Here is a 12,555-nt window from a genome sequence, read left to right on the forward strand (position 1 = left end):
TAAACTTTATTTGTTTTTGTATTACAGCCAAGAACTCGAGCTGTCTTCCTAACCCCTGTGAGAACGGTGGTACCTGCGTGGTGACGGGGGAGTCCTTCACCTGTGTCTGCAAAGAAGGCTGGGAAGGTCCTACATGCACACAAAGTAAGAGCTCCTTTAGGGGAGAGGATAAAGCTGGACAGTTATTACTAGTAAATCATGATAAAGCTCCTGCCTGCTACCTCATACAGAGTCCACTCCTGTATCTGATTATATCTGACTTTCTCTCATCTTGATCTTAAACATAAAAAAAAAAAAATCTTTTGCTTTCCCTCGCTGCTGCCGGCTATCAACAAAAGAGGAGGAGGTAGACACAAAAGCGTCCGGGAAAGTGGAGACAGATGTTCCTCCCCACTCCTCCTCCTAAAGACTTGTCCAACACTAGGCCTCTCTCTCTCCCCTCTGCAATCCTGTCCAAACAGTGACATGTCGGCTTGAACTACAGCACTCCTTCATTTCCCTGGCTTCCCTGGGATCCCTCAACTAACTCTGCACAAATTTTCTTCAAAACAGAAATTCCCCGATTTTTTTTTCCAAGCAAGGGAGAGATTAAGTAGTCAGGGTGGGAATGCATGTGTGTGTAAGGAGGGGGGTGGGGTGGGGGATGGATCGTCCCTATACTGTAGCTGTTGTGAAATTAGTCTGTGCTATTGTTTTGTTTGCCTTATTGTGTGACTCCGACTTTGTTATTTATAAGGCATAGTGATTGTGCAGCCCAGACTTGGAGCCTAACACGCCTTTGCACACTCAAGCTCAGACGTGCTCAGTGTTGTCATGTGCTTTAAACAGCCGTGCATAAAAACAAAAGTTTGAAAAAAAGAAAGAAAAACAAAACACTAAACTGTATCTCTCTCTCTCTCTCTCTCTCTCCTCCCTTTCTCTTTCAGATACCAACGACTGCAGTCCCCACCCTTGGTAAGTGGAAGGCAAACATTTCCCGTAGCTTTACACAGATGTAAACACGCTGCTCCTCCCACACTGTAGAGCCTCACCTGCTGGGAGCCAGGCATACACCCTTCTCTGTCATGCCTATGATGCAGGCAGCCGTTTGTGAGCTCCTGTGCACAACCCAATTCAACTATGCACTCACTCTAAAACCCGTACTTGTATAACAGCTTGTTTCCTGATTAATTTTACAGTGATGGTCGAGGGCACAAGCTAATATTGTTTTGCTTGTATAGAACCAGCTACAGGTTTTATTTATATCGGTGACAACATAACTATCCCAGGCCTATCCCAGCAATAAAGAGAAACGAGTTAGATTACTCTAATTGCTTTAAGAGCCAGTGATTATGTTGACTGCTGGGAAAGTCGTAGCTTGAAATGGGAAGGCAGATCTGATATAAAGCACTTTGTAAAACATGCCTCTGGGTATTGGAGACCCTAATCTAAAATGGTCTCTCATCTGCAGCTACAACAGCGGGACCTGTGTCGATGGGGATAACTGGTACCGGTGCGAGTGTGCGCCTGGATTTGCTGGACCCGACTGTCGGATCAGTGAGTATTAGCCCCTCATGTCCCGCTCCCTAGTTAGGATGCTCATAGCCTCGCACCAAATGCAAGGTCTCGGTCTAGTCGGCCAATTATCAGTGTTGGGCGCTCGGCCAGGCTCAACCATTTCGGTGTCACTCCGCCGGGCCGGGCTGCTGTCCCCGGGGGAAACAGGCTTAGCAGGCCAACAGCTAATCAGCCATGCTCTCTGACACTGATTACACAGATTGTTTTCCCTCTTAAAGGCTTTCAGATGGCCACATTCTTTCCCATTGCATACCCTTTGTTCTGCTAAGTCCTGCCTTCAGCTCCTGCATACCTGCTAATGATGCTGCCTTTAATAAAGCCGCATGGGGCGCAAATATCCCTGGCTGATCTAAAGCATGTTTGCTTGTTTTTATTAACAAGTGTACTTGTGTATGTACTGTGCAAATGACACATGACCTCTGGAAATTTAGCCAAGGAATTAGATTTGTGTGCTGACTGCTTAACCCAATATTTGTACTGTCTGGGCTTGTCAATGGAGCCCACACGGGGCAGTTTCTAATAAGCGAATATGATCTAATTGAGATATTTCTGACTAAATAGCAATGTATGTTTTAAATCAAGGTTTGTTGCAATGATATAGAGGAAAAGGCGGACATATGAACTGCTAGCCTAATATAAGAATCATCACATGCATTTTATATATTAACTATGATGAGGTCAGCAGGTTTTTAATAAGACGCCATAAAGACAAGATAACATTGTATTACCTACATACCCACATAATGGCTGCCTTTGTTAATTGTTAATTGCAACTATTGCCGTCTACTATGCAGCCCTAGTTTCTAAGCCTATTCAATTCTCTCTGTGGCAGATATTAACGAGTGTCAGTCGTCTCCCTGCGCCTTTGGGTCCACTTGCGTTGATGAAATCAATGGATACCGCTGCCTGTGTCCTGCAGACAGGACAGGACCTCACTGTCACGAAGGTATGTACGCTATTACTGTGTCAGAACCCAAGGGAAGACCGCTATTGATTTTTATATCAGTGCAAAAATGTACAGCTCCCTCTTTATAAATGTATACCAGCAATGATTGGAAAACTGAATGAAATGTTCCTCTTCTTGGTAAATCCTTTAGATAGAGAATAGTCTGATTAAGCGTTATTTCTTGCCTCAGAAACCAGAAAACCGTGCACCCTCAACGGCCACATGACCCCGGACGGAGTGAAATGGGACGAGGACTGCAACACTTGCCGCTGCTCCAACGGGAAAGTGGTGTGTACAAAGGTATGTCTTTAAACAGCTCACCATTATCTGAGTGTGAAGAATTTATGACGCCTGAGTACAGCTGTGTGTCACATGATGTCATCGTTTACTAATGGGAACCGAGCAGCGGAGAACTACGGTGCAATAAACCATTGTTGAGCGCAGATGGAAACATGTACTTTAGTTTTAGAGACATGTCGTTTTTTTTTTACTGGAAAACTGACTGGACTGGCCCTAAATCAAATTTGCTGTAGCTAACACAGATACTGAAGACAGTGGTTGAAGGTGGAGCTACTGTAATCTTAGGGCCACAAATTGAAGACTTGAACAGAGGTTCTCAATGATGTAACTTCGGGGCCCATTTTTAACATTTCATGACAAGCCACTACCCAAATAAAAATGTGTTTAAACTTGAGCTGAGCAGTTCTCCCCTGTTTTCGTTTATTCAAGCATTATCATAAGGTAAACGGTCATTCCAATACACCATGATTTCAAACCCATTTTTGTGTTCTTAAGCACCCACTGAGAACCATTGCTTTAATATACAACATGCCAATATAGGAGAACACGCCTAAAGAAAGCTTTTATTGGAATCAGCTCGGACAGACATGCCTTTTATGCTACTGTGTTCACAAACATGGTTGAACGTGCAAAGGTCAAAGATTGAAAAGGTCTATTGTATAGGATACTACCAGAGGGGTATTTGAGCATGGAACTATTCTGAGGGGAAAAAAAGAAAACTTTGCTTCTCAAACTGTGGTGCATACAGAGTGTTTTGCAATTTATAATGAAAGTTTGAAATAACTTTAGATCATTTCCGCTGGTATCACTTGATGGGCAGTAACCATGGTGACGTAGTGTAACAGATTATAGAGGGGGTTATGCAAATCAACACATTAGCTCACGTTAGCTCACTTGCTGCCGAAACACAGTCCGGACTTTGGTTTAATTTAAGTAAACAGTGCTTCAGGGAGTGCAGGAGCATTAACCTTGCTAATGTTTTGACCTCCAAGAATGTCACATGAACACCATCTATACCAAGCTAGCGGTAAAAAGACATATCTATAAATAAAAATCAGTAAACTTCTGCAAAACCAAACGTAACCTCTAAATCAGGAATGAACCTGGTTTGGTTTTGCAGAAGTTTATTGATTTTTATTTATATATATATGTCTTTGTTACAGTTAGATTGGTAGATTTGGAGTTTATCATGTATTACAGTCTGTCACCACGGTTACTGCCCCCAAAAGTGAAATGATCTATGGTTATTACAAACTTTCATTATAAATTGCAAAACAACAGCGTGCTCGGTATGTTCCCAGGTGTAAGGCATGTTCAGCTTGTAACAGCAGTGGCAAAGGGTGGAGTTGACTCAGAAGTGTCACATTCAATACAGAGATGATGCATTTTGTTTTGAAAAGGAGGACAATGGCGCGGTTGGGAATAGCTGCCAAATACCATTTACGAGAAGTCACCCTGGGTAAGACTAGGTGCTCTCTACAGGGAAAGGAGTTTTGTTTTTTGCTCTCTTTTTGGTAATTTGTCACGTATACTTCACGCCCGAATGAACAATGGTGCCTCACTGATACTGCTCGCCTCAGGAGGAGTAAATCATAGGATTGACCTTATGTGGTTTCACGTCTTCCAGGAGCGACTGGGGCAACAACACAGCAACGTTCTTTCTTTGCAAAGATATGAATCATCATCGAGAGGAAATTTCTCACGTTATTATCTCTGGTTATCGAATATAAGCAATGTATGACTGAGTTTCAAAAGTTGTTATCACCCTAACCCAGTTCGCCAAACAACGGTACACGAGCCACCCACTAGCCGCTTTGGGAAATTGTGATTGTGATTGAAGTAGTCCAAAATGTCTGCTCCCAATTTAACAGCAGCTCAATGGTTAGAGCGTAGATCCAAAAGTCGGTGGAGTAAATCCAGCTCTGACCGGTACATGCCGTCATTGTGTCCTTGGGAGAGGTATCTTCTATATCAGTGTTGGTTAGAGACACTGCATATTTCTCAGCTTAGGTACACCATATTTAGTAGAGTCAATAGTTCATTTCATATAGCTTCCTTTAACATCCCACAGTGTGATTCAAATGTGTCGGATCGGGGGGGGGGGGCGAGTAACATTCGAAAAAACGGCGTGTCACAGTGACCAGTGAGCACATAAGTCAATGTCAAACTTGTTATTGTTTTTCCAGATGTGGTGCGGTCCCAAGTCGTGCAAGCTGGGCGCCAAGGGGCGAGGCGGCTGTCCTTCGGGCCAGAGCTGTTTGCCGTTGCGGGACAGCCACTGCTTTGTGAAGCCCTGTCTGGAGGAGGGCGAGTGCTGGTGCAATAATCCCGCCACCGCGCCCCACAAGTGCCACCTGAGCTCCGGTTACCACGACAACAGCTGCGCCAACATCACTTTCACGTTCAACAAGGAGATCATGTCCCAAGTGAGTTACCTATTCACCGTGGAAAGGCGTTGAATTTAGATGAGGTTTTGGGGGGTTATTTTTTTATGCTACAAAGTCAAGAAGATCAGGTTTGGTGTTTTTTTTTCTGTCCTCTGTCTCGGGGGTTGACTTTTATTGAGCATTTAAACATACTCTAGGACAGCGGTTCCTTTCGGGCCTTTCATTGACATATCGAGGTCACCCTACCACAATGATGTTGAAGAGATATGTTTAAATAAAAGCTAAACACTCTTAGGATCATACCGTTAAATTGCTAATTAGCATATAACAGTTTCATTTGAAAATATTATTGAAGTACTACTCATTTTCATCTTGTTTCTTAATCTGAAATGCTTCCAACTACCCCTGGAAAGGAAGACTGTTCTAGGAAACAATAATTATGACATTTCCCCTCTTTTGACTTCTAACCCAGACTCCAATCCAAATTTTAGTGTTCCTATCCATTATTTCCCCCCCAAAAAACTTAACCACAATGAGATTAACTTCAAGATCATATGGATTTCAGCTAAATGGGTCCACTGGCGACTCTGTCACCGCACTGGGCCATCACTCGCCAGCTGCCTAATAAGCGTGACAGCCGAGAGCGACAAGCCTACGAGCCTGTGGTCTTTAATCTAAATGAGGTGGATCCCGACCAGATAGCACATTGAACCGGCTGCCAAAGCGCCGACCAAAAGATTGGTTTCTTTTGTTATTGTTTGCCCTTGCATTTTCCACTAAGCCTTTTTTTTTTTGTCATTCCGTTTTCCTGCAGGGCTTAACAGTGGAGGGCGTCTGCAAGGAGCTGAGGAGACTGTATGTTGTGAAGAACTTCTCGTTGGAGCATTCGGTGTCGATAACTTGTGAGCCGTCGTTCTCGGCCAGCAATGAAATCCACGTCTGCATTGTGAGTGACTTGTTACTTGGGCCATGGGGACAAAATGTGTTCGATAACGGTCTTGAATATTGTAGTGTATCACATTAAAGTACAATTACATTTGGAAAATCTTGCCAAAAAACAACTTCTTCCGATATTGCATCATTGCCAAAACAATAATTCGGTCATATACAGTGCACCCCAAATCGCTACAATTACAATCATCAGCATGCATTCTTTACCCCAACATCTACTTTGTGGTCAATTAGGATTAGCCATGATGTTTTCACAATGTAAACACAATCAGTAACAGACAAGATAAAACGTGGATAAACTTGATTAAAACGCTGCCTCTTTTCCCTCATGTAGTCGACTGATGACCATCGCTTGGACCGCAGCCCGAGCAAAGAGATCATAGACAGGATACTCGACCTGGTTAGCAAACGCAACGGGAACAACACCATCATCGCCGCCATCGCCGAAGTACGAGTGCCAAGCCCGAGCAAAACTGGTACGACCACAAGCCGATCCTATATTTATTTTGCTTGTATAATGTGAGAAGATTCAGTGTTGTTTTTTGCATGTTTTAAAGGTGATGAGATAGCAGTAGGAATTGCATATAGAGTAAAAGCCCTCTGGAAACACTGGGAAAGTATGTGTCTGAAAACAAATTCCCATTCCACCCACACAGGCCCCGAGCTGGAGACCTGGGTGGTGCAATCTAGAGTGTACAGTGCCGCTCAGATCTTTCATGGCAGTTGTAATTGAAAAGAATGCAGGCAGGGTTTCAATGGAAAGACTAGAGGTGCCTGGCTACAAGGCCTCAGACTGGCTCACACTGAGACTGGCTGGACCTAGTGGTAGTTAGACTCCTGCATGTGTCCACCATTCATCAACAGAGTGACAGCAGACTGCCGCCACGGCCAAATAAGAGCCGCCTCCTCCCTGTTAGGGCTCAGAGGTCAGGTTGCTTTGGCAAAGCATGCTAATGATTTAGCAGCCTTGACGCAGCTAAATAATAAAATCTTTTGTGTATTGTTTAAAAGGGATGAATTATTTTATGTGTGTGTCATCTCTCTGACCTTTCTACTTGTTTTGTCTCGCAGACTACCTAGTGCCCCTCCTCAGCTCCGTCTTCATTGTGATATGGGTCCTGGTACTGGTCTCTATCCTTCTGTGGTGCATGCGTCATCGGCGGAAACAGAGCAATCACAACGGGACGTCCACTACAGGCTCAGAGGACAACACAACTAACAATGTGCGGGAGCAACTGAACCAAATCAAAAACCCTATAGAGAAGCATGTAGGCCTAACGGTGGCCATCAAAGACTATGAAAACAAGAACTCAATCATAGCCAAAATAAGGACAAATCATCCCGAGGGGGATGAGGACGACAAGGAGAGGCACTTACAGAAGGGCCGCTTTGCCAAACAGCCAGCATACACACTAGTGGAGCGGGACGAGAAGACGCCCATCTCCAACCCCAACTCCACATCCAAACATCCAAACTGGACTAATAAACAGGACAACAGAGACTTGGAGACAGCAAACAGCATAAACAGGATGGACTACATTGTATAGCAGACAGCTGTGTTGCTGTGCAACCAAGCCGAATGCATTCACACCCCGGTGGTGGGTGAACGGGGAGCTTTGGCATGTGTCGTTAGCGGACTGTCATGTCAGTGACCCCACAGTATTTTCACATATTCCCCGTGTTAATTTAAGTTTTGACAAGCTGGCTTACACTGGCAGTGACAGTTGCTTTGGTTAGCTGGAACACAAGGCACTGGTATACATTTCAATGTAGAGCTGGTGGCACAAGTGTCCTATGCATTTCCGTTCAGTGGTTTTAAGTTCATGGACACATGGAGGGGCCCCTGGTGTAATTGTTGTACAATGACTAAACGACCCGACGTGTTCGACACTAGAGCTAATATCGTAGTATTGTTTGAATTCTTTTAGTTCAAGTTTGGAGAAAGTGCCTTTTCAGCTTTAGACTACAGCAACTGTCAAAAAAGATCAACTTTATTATTTATTTTTATTTCTGGGGGTTGGGGGGCAGGTTCGATGTCAGCAGTTGCTGCCAATATGAAGAATTTATGTCGATTTAGAAACTTGTAGATATGTACATTTTTTATTAATCATTGTGTATATTTGATTTATTAACTTAATAATCAAGAGCCTTAAGATATCATTCCTTTTTATTTATATGTTCTGTGTAGTTTGAAGGTTTTGATAGCTGTGGAAGCCTACCATTTCTTAAATCTTTCCGTTGCATTTGTAAAAGCCAAATTTCAAAGAATTTCAAAGACAAAGGACGGGCACTTTTGGCCTGAAAGAAACTTTTATTTCTTGTTTGACATTTCATGATTTGTTGCCAGGACCTTGATCGAAGGCAAGTGAGGTTAGGACAACAAACGACTACAGCTGCTCTGAGGGATGGACATGGGGGCAGACATATTGCTTGCCTCTAATGAAAAAATACTTAAGGGAACAAACGCCCTCAGCAGCTCCAGTTTAACCCCACAGTTCAGTCAGATGGCTGTCGATTTTTACCAACTTGCACAAGTCACAAAAAGACATGCCAGATTTCCCATCTGCTTTAGTCAGCGTAATATCATAAGCGAGACCACGAGTACTTGAACGGTGGGGGGCAATGGGAACACTGTAGTATTGGATAAATACACTGCCTTGCTCTGCAAGAGTCTTTTTCTGTGCACATTTGTTTCTTTTTAAAATGAGGCTCTTAAAGACAAACATGTTTTATCTCATTTGTTAACCCTTTGAGATCATGGCAACATTTTGTCCTACTTTTGACTTGTGTTATGAACTTGAGAATTGTGTTGATCTGGCAATATATTTTTGAAAGTCATATTTATTAAATATTTTGTATGAAAAGAGAATTAAAGTTGTCTTTGTTCTGACAGAGACTTTGTCTGGTGTTTAGAGCCAAACACTGAAGCATAGGAGAGGTTTCTCATGCTGCTGCCGTGGGAACTGCTGCGAGAGACACATCATAGACTTGAGCAAGGTCTCTGTCCAAATGTGTTTACAGCTAATTACGTCGTAGTGCACTTTCCCTGTGTTAACAATCTTTAAGACCAAAATACCCTGCTCCTCATGATCAACAAACAATGTTGTCCTTGTTGGTGCGGTTTGAGTAGGACACTTATCTGCGGCCTGTTCGCGCACTGAGCCTGAGAAGCTGCCGTCCCGGGCAGAATCAGTTAAAAGGATTAAAGCCAAAGCAAGAGATTATCAACACCCGAGAAATGACCTTAAACATATCAGGACTTAACACAATACTGTCTGATCCACCTCTGCCTCCATTACACTGTTGGGCTCTGTATGATGTCAAATTACACCCACTTATGATAGAGATGGGAACAGCATGAGTTTTATGTGCTGGACAGGCTGCCACTGTAATGTTGCCAACAGAGAAAGCTACATGGTATTTTAATAACACTAGCGCATTTGCATATTCCCACAAAGCGCACAAAATCCCAGCTGGGGAAATCATTCATTCCTCATTCAAATAAAATAAATATGAATGATGTGTATTGTATGCAAGTAATCAAACGGTTGTCCCTTGGTTGCCCTTCTCTTACTGTAGTTATAAAAAAGGCCATGCGAACTAAATGGGGAGTTGGAGCAACTTCAATAGCCATTTCAAAATCCAGCTATATTGGTAAAAGCAAAGCCATAAAATCCCCACAAATTAAGACATATTTCAGGTGCTAGGCAACAAAGCACTACCCAACTTGTGCATGAATGAAATCCTAACTACAACAATACATTTCTGCAAACAGGGTGATGAAATAAAACTGGAAACGGCAATCAATCAAAGCTGGAGCTTGAGTAGAGGGGGAACTGGACACTTTTCAGACATGTAGGAGCCAGAGTTTTTGAGCAAAGTCCATGACGTACTGCAAGGCTCCTGGCTGTCTGAAATCCCCAATCTTTAACACAAAACCAAATCTAGACTCAAATTAAGGTTTTTGACTTTCATTTGCGAGCCTCTCTTCTTGACCGCTGCAGACAGCACTTGTGGGTGGAGGCAGGGTCTGTTTTAAGTATTCGGCAAAGCGTAACTCGAGGGCTCATGTGTCAATTGTTGTAATGTGTTTGTGTCTGCTGCAGAGAGGAGAATAGACAGAGTAAACTATGACAGGATGAGATGTTTCCATACAGGGGACAAAGACTGCGTGGGGTAAACACATATCAGCTCTATTAGGCAGCACATGAGAAAAAGAAAGGCAACAGTCAAACAAGGCAATACTTCGGCATTATTGACTTTACTGGAAATGGTAAGAACAAGGTAAAGGTAAAAAGAACAATAAGAAAAACCTATGAAATTGGAATATCTTGCAAATAATACTGGAATTAAAAATCTTTTGAAATGCTCACCACAAATTGGTTTCATCTGGGTGTTATTTAAAGCTGCATTATGCAACTTTTTATGCATTCGACCTTGTAGTGACCCAGCTGTGAGTCAGCATGGTGCCTTTACTTTCGATCACGGTGGCCTCTACAATTCTCCAGGATCAATTGTTTTGTAGGTTTTCTGGTGGGGGGGGGGGGGGGGGGGGGTCCGTCAGCAGAGAAAACCTTTCAAACAATTGATCCAGGAGCGTCCACTGTGATGGAAAGTAAACGCCGTGCTGGCCACTCATACAACTGCAGGGTCACTACAAGGTCAAATACGCACAAATATCAACTTTTGTTTTTCCACATAAAAAGTTGCATAATTCACCTTTAATCACCGCATGTTGTTTTAAAGGAGTACTAATATGTACTCATTTCCAATTGGGTAAGTTAATTCAACACAATGTCAATAAACAAAATCAAAGCTTCAAAACAATGACCTAAAATGGCTTAAAAATACTAATACTACAAGTGAGATTATGGGCTTAGAAAATTCCTATACAGTCATTTTTGAAACATTTTAGTAAGAAGTTGATGGGTTTGACGGGGTTATGTGCATGTGATATGGAAATTGCATTCTCAATATTGCACTTAATCACTTTTTGTTATATAGTGGAGCCCTAATCTCTTATTATCATTATCGCTTTTCCCCTCTCTCAGGACCTCTTGATTCTCCGTAATCTCGATGCCCGGGGCACATTCTCGCGCCCCTCCTCTTCGGCCCGTTGTTGCTTCTGCGTGGATCTGGAACTAATAGAGGAGCTGGAGGATGCAAGCTTGACAGATAGGCCCCTCAGACTTGCGGCCGGCCTGTTTTGGTTGGTCTGTACCGTGTTATTGGTGCTTGCGAGGGGCAGCCGCGGGGCCTGTTTCCCTGGAGTAAGAGGCTCTACTTCTACTGAGGTTTCGACGCGCTCTGACGCCGGGAAAGCCTTGGATTGCGCCTTGGATTCCGCCTTGACGTCTGGGTCACGCCTGGAAGTTTGAGTGGAGCTTTCCAGACACGCCCTCTTGGCCCGTTGCGGGATAGGGTCTTCCCCCTCATCCCTTGTGGTCTTGCTAGTCTCTGGACTGGTTTCAAGTTGGCAGGAAGCTCCGTTTGTACTTGTCTGTTTGTCAGTGTTTCGATTATTCTGCTCACGAGTTGGGCCCTGGTCCAGGATTTTCTCAGTATGAACCGCCGGGACGGCTAAATGGTCCAATTGGGCACTCTCTTGTCCAGTGCGTCCTCTTGTATTCTTAGGGTCTTTCTGTTGTTCTTTCTGGACACTGGCCTGCTTGGCTCTGTAAAGTGGATAATGAACAGATGTTTGTAACTCAAAAATGCTCATGTTACATCCATCACTATTTGGGGAAAAAGCTACTTGATTAAACTGATCGTCTGTAAGATAGCTAAATGAGGAGAGATTTCAGAAATAAGTTTAATGCTGTTGATTGAACAGTTTTAATGTGTATTAATTGTTATGGTGCAGTGCATTGTATTTTAAAGATTTTGCCATTATGCAAACTCAACTTAAAAAACAAAACAAAAAAAACCCATAAAATAACATTGCTCTTTCATCAAAAACATGTGCTTGGATGCGTATTTCCTGAATTTGTTTTGTGATACTTCTGCTTTCAAACATTAGCATGCCATTGTCTTAAAATGATGGCTTGAATTCTGTTTTTACCATGTTTAATTCACCTTGCTGCCACTCGATAAGCATTATTTCATGTTAGAACATTATAAGGTTCACTAAAGCAGGTTTGTATGTCAAAATGTGGTCCACTTAAAGGAACAGGCCACCATTTTCCCATACTGAGATATGTTCTTACCTGAGCTTAGACGAGTTGATACGTACCTGGTCTTTGTGTGTGCCCTCAGTCACGCCAAAAAAAAAAAATGTTGACCCTCTCCCAGCATATTCCTATGGCTCCAAACGGGGTAAAGTTTGAAGCGACCGCGCTTTTCCACGGGCACGCACAACAACCAGACGGGTACACATCAACTCATCTAAGCTTAGGTAAGAACATATCTCAGTAT

At 43.1% G+C, this 12,555-nt stretch overlaps 2 protein-coding genes across 2 annotated transcripts in view; one reads left to right on the top strand and one right to left on the bottom strand.

Annotated features, from left to right (window-relative positions):
• Positions 1 to 9,113, top strand: part of jag1b (jagged canonical Notch ligand 1b) — a 36,278-nt gene extending 27,165 nt beyond the window's left edge. Inside the window, exons 18-26 of the mRNA XM_079559710.1 lie at positions 28 to 144; positions 927 to 954; positions 1,451 to 1,536; positions 2,390 to 2,503; positions 2,694 to 2,803; positions 4,990 to 5,229; positions 6,005 to 6,136; positions 6,476 to 6,617; positions 7,213 to 9,113. Of these exons, the coding sequence (XP_079415836.1) occupies positions 28 to 144; positions 927 to 954; positions 1,451 to 1,536; positions 2,390 to 2,503; positions 2,694 to 2,803; positions 4,990 to 5,229; positions 6,005 to 6,136; positions 6,476 to 6,617; positions 7,213 to 7,688 (1,445 nt within the window). The 3' untranslated portion in view covers positions 7,689 to 9,113. The remainder of the gene's footprint in view (positions 1 to 27; positions 145 to 926; positions 955 to 1,450; positions 1,537 to 2,389; positions 2,504 to 2,693; positions 2,804 to 4,989; positions 5,230 to 6,004; positions 6,137 to 6,475; positions 6,618 to 7,212) is intronic.
• Positions 9,114 to 11,134: 2,021 nt separating this feature from the next.
• The window catches only part of slx4ip (SLX4 interacting protein), a 46,997-nt gene continuing 45,576 nt past the window's right edge, over positions 11,135 to 12,555 (bottom strand). The window contains exon 8 of the mRNA XM_079559794.1: positions 11,135 to 11,816. Within this exon, the coding sequence (XP_079415920.1) occupies positions 11,189 to 11,816 (628 nt within the window). The 3' untranslated portion in view covers positions 11,135 to 11,188. The remainder of the gene's footprint in view (positions 11,817 to 12,555) is intronic.

Source organism: Gobius niger, assembly GCF_951799975.1.
Source record: "Gobius niger genome assembly, chromosome: 7".
NCBI classification, from domain to species: Eukaryota; Metazoa; Chordata; class Actinopteri; order Gobiiformes; family Gobiidae; genus Gobius; species Gobius niger.